The following is a 6,532-nucleotide window of genomic DNA, read 5'->3' as shown; positions in this document are numbered from 1 at the left end:
GCGATTTCTAGTTGACCAACATACAAACTAAGGCCACACACTTCTCATCTTTGGAAAGCAGCATATTAGCCATAAATTTAGCTGCCCCCACTTTAAAAAAGATTGACATCCAATCAATGAACTCAATAGTATTAGAATAATCTCTAGGCTTTGAATTCACTCTAGAATTATGAAATTTCAAATTATTACAAAGAAAAAAATTATTGACATCCAAGCGTACAGAGAACAATAACAAACAGAAGCCATTTGTGAACAATACAACAACACATGATTTGAAGATTCCACCCCCATTCCACATAAACCACATGTGATTTTAAGGCCTTTTTGGATAAAATAGTCAAATATTCGTACTAATTTTTAATTTTATATAAATATTTAAATTTTAGATAAATTATCTAAATTTTTAATTTAAAAAAATTTAGTCAAAATTCAAATTCAATTTGGGAGAATTTAATTTTGCACATGATAATTTTGTGAAACAAGATTTAAGAGTGTTCTGTTAAGTAAATAAACAAGTGATTCAATTGTGATGTTGTCAACTGGTCAATTGATTTTAAATTTTAACTAAAATTTATTCAAAGTTAAAAATTTTAAATAAATAGTTTAAAATTAAGATATTTGAATAAAATTGAAAATTGACGCAAACATTTGATTTTTTTTTTATTCAATTGGCCTTGATTAAATTATCTTCTAATATGATCTAGGTAGAACTTAATGTGAACACTTGATGCCGCTTTAATGAATATAAGAAAGAAGAAAAAGGAAGAAAAATAAAGAATGACATATTCATGAGAAATTATTTAGTACAACTGATGTATGTACAATAGATAGATTTTGATCATTAATTATGATATGACGCATCATGATCAACAACTATAATAAAAACATTATGGTTTTATTTTAAAATTTCACCATATTCAGGGAGTTAATATTGCTGAGAGGGAAGAAGTTATCAATTTTGAGGGATTGGCCATTATTTAGTAGACGAGCATGGCTTTCATCTAATAAGATTTATTGCGAAATTTATTGACAAGCTATAGTAGGGTTATTTGTTGTTAGTGAGACATGCATGGTCTAATTTAATCCCTTATAGTAGATGTGTCAAACATGGTCTAATTGGTGAAAGTCTTATCACTTTCAAGCATTCAATGTAAACTCTTTTGTATGAGTTATGTGGTGTTTGGTCGATCTGGCTAAGTCAGTTGGACGCAACTCAACTTAGCCATCTCAATTGGTCTTTAAAGGGGCATTAGTAATCTCTTTTGATATCTGGCTGTTTTTTTCATCTTGGTTACATATCATCCGACTCAATTATTTGTCATCATCATCTTTTTCATAATGTAGCTCTCTTAGTCAAGTGTCCTGTTGATTATTCAAGATGGTATGAGTTTGACTATTCAAGCTTCACTTAATCACATTTTCTTTAATCTTCTATTTTTTTTCCTTCATAAATGAACATCTATAAAATAGATTTTACAGATTTTTTTTATCTAAATCTAATTTATCATAGATCTAATATAATATGCAAGATATATGGTGAGACCATATATTAAATATATAAGTCTTATATGTTTATATTTTAAATTTATTACAAATCAGGTCTTTGCAAAAATTCTCAAAAACACATAAGACCTATCTTTGTTGGAATTACTTCAACTATGGAATCACTAAATCTTCATTTGTTTGTTAATGATTTCAGATTTTATAGAGTTAGTTCCATAATCATATGATTGTGGGTATAATATTTTTGAGAAGATAGTGCTAATTTTGTGCAACAGTATGTAAATAAAGTTTTTTTTTTGTTAATATTTTAAAAGAATTGATTTTCACTATTCATTCAATAAAATGTTTCTTCTTTATCAATATTTTTTCTCAATAGTCCTAGAAATCCACATTTATAACAAAAATTGGCAGGGTAAATTTCATCCATAGTACATGAATTTTAGAGTTGATAACACCACGGTACATGAATTTTAAAATTTTACTTAAAACCTAATAAACTATAGTAAATGTCACTTTAAACCTCATACAACCTATAATAACTGGTTTAAAGGTAAAAAGATGATGTGGCATATCCATGAAGATTAAGAATCATCTTTCCCTTTTTCTCTCTCCTCCAACATGTATTACTCCACTCTCTCACTCTTTCATCTTATATTTTCTCTCTCCTTGATACAGCAAGTTGTATCCCTTCAATTTCTTCAACATTTGGCTCATTCTTCATCGCAAATCATCACTTGAAATCCCGTGATTATTTCTTCCCATGGCTCATGCTTCATCGTTGACCAAGGATTTCACCTGAAGCCTAGAATGCAGCTTCTTTTGTCACTATTAGCTTGAATGCTATTTTCCTCATCTTTACTCTCTCTCTCTCTCTCTCTCTCTCTCTCTCTCTCTCTCTTGTTGTTTCCCTCAATTCGTTAGTTCACTCTTCGTTTGTCGATTCGTCAGTTTACTTATTATTCTCTCGAAGGATTGTGAGTTTGGTCACTATTTTCCTCTAGAATCTGCTATTACTTCACAAATCACTATCAAGTTCACTGTTTGGGATTTTCCTTATTGTTTTCACACTATTCAGTTAAGGTAAGTTATTTGTTGTAGCTTTTTTAAATGGGTATGTTTGATTCAACATTATTTTGTTTAGATTTTGTTGGAAATTTTGAACGTGGTCCACTATAAAGCAACCATTTTGGTTACATTATTTTTTGTTATCAGTTGATTCGAAGGAGGAGATTTGAGGGCCCATTTGATAGCACATTTTTTTTGTGACTTTGAAGAGGGACCACTATCACTTTTGCAGTTGTGGAAGCAAAAATGGCTTATAATCGAGTTTAGCCACAAATTGATTGCTTTAACAATGCATATTTGAATAGTGATGTCTGACTTGGAAAAGCTTCTACTTATCAAATATGTTGCTTGTGGGATTTAAATGGGATACCTTGTGCACATGCTTGCTTAGTTATCTTTGGCAATAATGAGCATCCAAAAGATTTTATACATGAGTGTTATAAAGTTGATACTTACACACAAGTTTTTGCCCACTATATTAATCCTATTAATGGATATGAGATGTGGCCTAGGCCAAGCACAAGGTATTCTTTTACACATCCAGATCCAATTGAGAAAAAAAGAGGTAGGAAGAGGAAGGCATTAAGAAAGGAGGTTGAAGAGCTTGAACAAGCACAAGTGAGGGGCAAACTGTGTAGAAAAGGTGTAGTGAGCATTAGGTGTTCTATCTGTGGGCAAACTGGACATCATAAGAGGCATCATGGAGTTGATGGAAAAATATCAACTCTTACTACAAAGGTATTAATTTAAATAAAGGCAGTTTTTTTTATTTGGTATTGCCATGTTATATACAACAACTATTATCTTATACATACATTTTTTTTTTTCATTTATAGGGTAAAAGAGCTACACCTACAAAAACTCATGAAGGCAATACAAGGATAACAACTCAAGGACAAGTATAAGTTATTTTAATGGCACATGAAAGTCATTCTATTTACATATAAGTGAATACCGTCAAGTTAGCAACAAATTTAATGATTTTCAATATTATAGGCATCCAAGATACAAACTGAAGCAAGTGTACATCCTAGCACAATGTCTAAACCAACTCATCTAGTAACTCTACAATGGATAATGGATGTAATGGAAAATTTTCTTTTATGTCATAAATTATAAGGTATTTCCTTATTTTTTTTCCCACTTTATGTTATGTGCCATTTGATTTGTTTATACCCATTTTTTACATAATAGGATACTAGTTAGACATTGCCAAGACAAGATAAATCTCAGCTAAATTTTGCAACATTATCAAGCTTGATATACAACTACATCTTAAAAATGTATACAAACTCATTTATTTATTAAGTTGAATGAATTGTTAAGATTTATTTTTTATTATTTATTTTTTATATTTTGCAGGGTCAAGCGAATGCATCTAATAGCGAAGGGGCATCTCACACATCTAAGGGAAAAAGAAAGTTGAATGTAGCAAGCAAACTTAAAGTGAGAGGAGGCAAAGGCAAATGGAGCACATATGCAAAAAAAGACAAAATCAACTAAAGATTGATGATCTATTTTGAGTTTTTTTTTTTTTTTTTTAATTTGTTTGAGAATGATTTGTTTTAACTTATTTTGGGTAATTTAGACAGATTTTTTTTTTTTTAATGTTCAGCAAGAGTTTTTGAATAATTTATTAGTGAGATATCTTAGTTAATTTCTTTTTGTTGTGGTTTTAGTAATACCACAAGCATATGTCATATTTGGGTATATATTTTGACAAAGTTGGCATATTGACATGTCTAGATTTTGTAAAGTAACAGTTGTTGTGCTTCAAATATTGAATCAAATGAATATATTATTGATTCAATGTTGAAGCATATCTTAGATATATAGAACATGATTGTTATTAAACATTGATTGTTTATATGAATATATAAATATAATTTATTTCATATTAATTTTTGGTATTATTTACTTTAGATTTTATTGATATTGTGAAGGATTTTATAAATTTTTATACCCTCTAATTTGTAGAGTAAAATTGAAATTTGATGACTTTGAGCTATTCTTCTAAATATTCCAGTCCAAATGTATTGAAATTACATAATAGATTGAAATTACATAATAGATTGAAATTACTATTAAAAATAATATAGTACAAAAATTTATGTAGTGTCAACTCGAACAAAGAGTTATCAAATATCACAATGATTATAACATTCCAAATGATTAAAATTACATAATCGATTAAATATATTAAGCAATACAAAGTAGTAATATCTTAACCCAAATTATATTAAACATAAAGTTCTATCCAAAATACACAAAAGAGACAACTATAAAATACTTGCAAAATTTTGGCTCAGAACCCAGCATTACTAATCAGCTTACATGCTAAGCATAAAACACAATTCTCCTAATTATACACAACAACAAGCATGCCACAACCATTTTTCACCTCCTATAATTTTTTTTTTCAATCTTTTTTTTTTCAACATCTCCCTCAAGCTCCATTCTTTTGATTTAATTCAGCAACCCAACTATGACAACATATGCTTGCCTTCGAAATTTTGGATCACCCCACTCAAAATAATAACAATAATTGCTTCTCTGCACCAAAAAAAAAAAAAATTATGGCATTATTCATATAAAAAAACCCATAACTCATATCATCATAAATATCTTTTTTTACCCTAAAACCTACATTAAAAAAATTTACCAAAATTATGACTACCCATATCATGTAGCCATAGAAAAAATTTTACCCCATAATTTATGGAGCCATAGAACCTTCTTCCAGGGTATGTATTGGTCCATGATGTTGTTAATTTCGCTTCTTCGTCACATCAGCAAAGGGGAATACCATTGGGTGATAGCTTTCTCCCATTAAATTGCAACATCATTAATGAAAGAAGGAAATAAAACAAAAGCACAAGAATATCCTTCACCTACAAACCTGAAGAAAAAAGAGAGCAAAATGAAACACAATTTCACTTTCTACCAGGAAAAAAGAGAAATGAGAAGGGCAAAGTATTCAAGATAAATAAAGTTGAGAAAGTAAGAGTAGAGTAATACACTTTGGAGGAGAGAGAAAAAGAGAAAGATGATTTTTAATCTTACCTAGACATACTACATTATCCTTTAACCTTTAAACCAGTTGTTGCAGGTTGTATAGGGTTTAAAGTGATATTTACAATAGTTTATGAGGTTTTAAGTGAAATTTTAAAATTCATGTATCATAGTGTTACTGATCTTAAAATTCATGTACCACGAGTAAAATTTACCCAAATTTGAAAGGTCTCATACTTAAAGGTAACCACACCCATTTCCCATAATCAAAAGCAAGACGTACACCTCTCTTAAGATGTTTGCTAAGATCAACAAGAGCGCGTATACAAACCAAGCGGATCCTGAACACCTGACTCATTAAATGGTAGAAAAGTGCTCACTTTTGCTGTCTGCTTTCTAAAGAGTACGTACACCCTTTCAAAGGCAAGTCATGTGCGGGAATCCAGAATGGAGTAAATTGCATAATAAAATTAGAAAGCCACTCATCACCATAGATCTCATCTCCTTAAGTACTAGCACATGCTTATCAATATGCCAAGGTTCCATATATCTTAAACCCGGTGCTTATCACTCTTTTGATGGAATTGAAACGAAAAAAAGATTATGTTGAATTGCCCTAGCATCAGCATTCTGAAGTTTCCATCAATGCGAAAGAGTAGAAGGGTCTCGTCGTCCACAACTTGCCAACCAAGCATGCAACCCAATTCACCATCGCACAAAACTATCTCATTCGCCTCTCATCTGCCATGACATCCACTGACCCAAGAGTAGACATACCAAGAAACAAAGAAGACAAAATAAATAAACCCACATAAGTCAAAAAACCTAGCCACCAGGCATCGTCGCAAAGGAGAGAAAAATTAAGGAGCCCCTATACCCGGGGAGACCCTTTTTTTTTTTAATCTTTCTATTTGGATTTAGGGTAAATTTATCGTTTCACAAATGATATGAA

General features: G+C 30.5%; 1 protein-coding gene across 1 annotated transcript; it reads left to right on the top strand.

Annotated features, from left to right (window-relative positions):
* The first annotated feature begins 3,050 nt into the window (after window positions 1–3,050).
* On the top strand, window positions 3,051–4,307 carry LOC110640979 (uncharacterized). The gene is made up of 3 exons (XM_058144776.1): window positions 3,051–3,306; window positions 3,405–3,467; window positions 3,931–4,307. The coding sequence occupies exons 1-3, from the start codon at window positions 3,070–3,072 to the stop codon at window positions 4,069–4,071; spliced, it is 441 nt and encodes a 146-aa protein (XP_058000759.1). The 5' UTR covers window positions 3,051–3,069; the 3' UTR covers window positions 4,072–4,307.
* Window positions 4,308–6,532: the final 2,225 nt, after the last annotated feature.

The sequence above is a fragment of the Hevea brasiliensis genome, chromosome 4 (genome assembly GCF_030052815.1).
Source record: "Hevea brasiliensis isolate MT/VB/25A 57/8 chromosome 4, ASM3005281v1, whole genome shotgun sequence".
Classification (NCBI taxonomy): domain Eukaryota; kingdom Viridiplantae; phylum Streptophyta; class Magnoliopsida; order Malpighiales; family Euphorbiaceae; genus Hevea; species Hevea brasiliensis.
This window is presented reverse-complemented; position numbering and strand designations above follow the sequence as displayed.

Bases quoted from the DNA above. Each gene is read 5' to 3' on its own strand.
- LOC110640979 (XM_058144776.1), top strand. From the start codon at position 3,070: ATGTGGCCTAGGCCAAGCACAAGGTATTCTTTTACACATCCAGATCCA. The intron at 3,307-3,404 runs GTATTAATTTAA...TTTCATTTATAG, and splicing joins TATCAACTCTTACTACAAAG to GGTAAAAGAGCTACACCTAC. The intron at 3,468-3,930 runs GTATAAGTTATT...TATATTTTGCAG, and splicing joins GGATAACAACTCAAGGACAA to GGTCAAGCGAATGCATCTAA.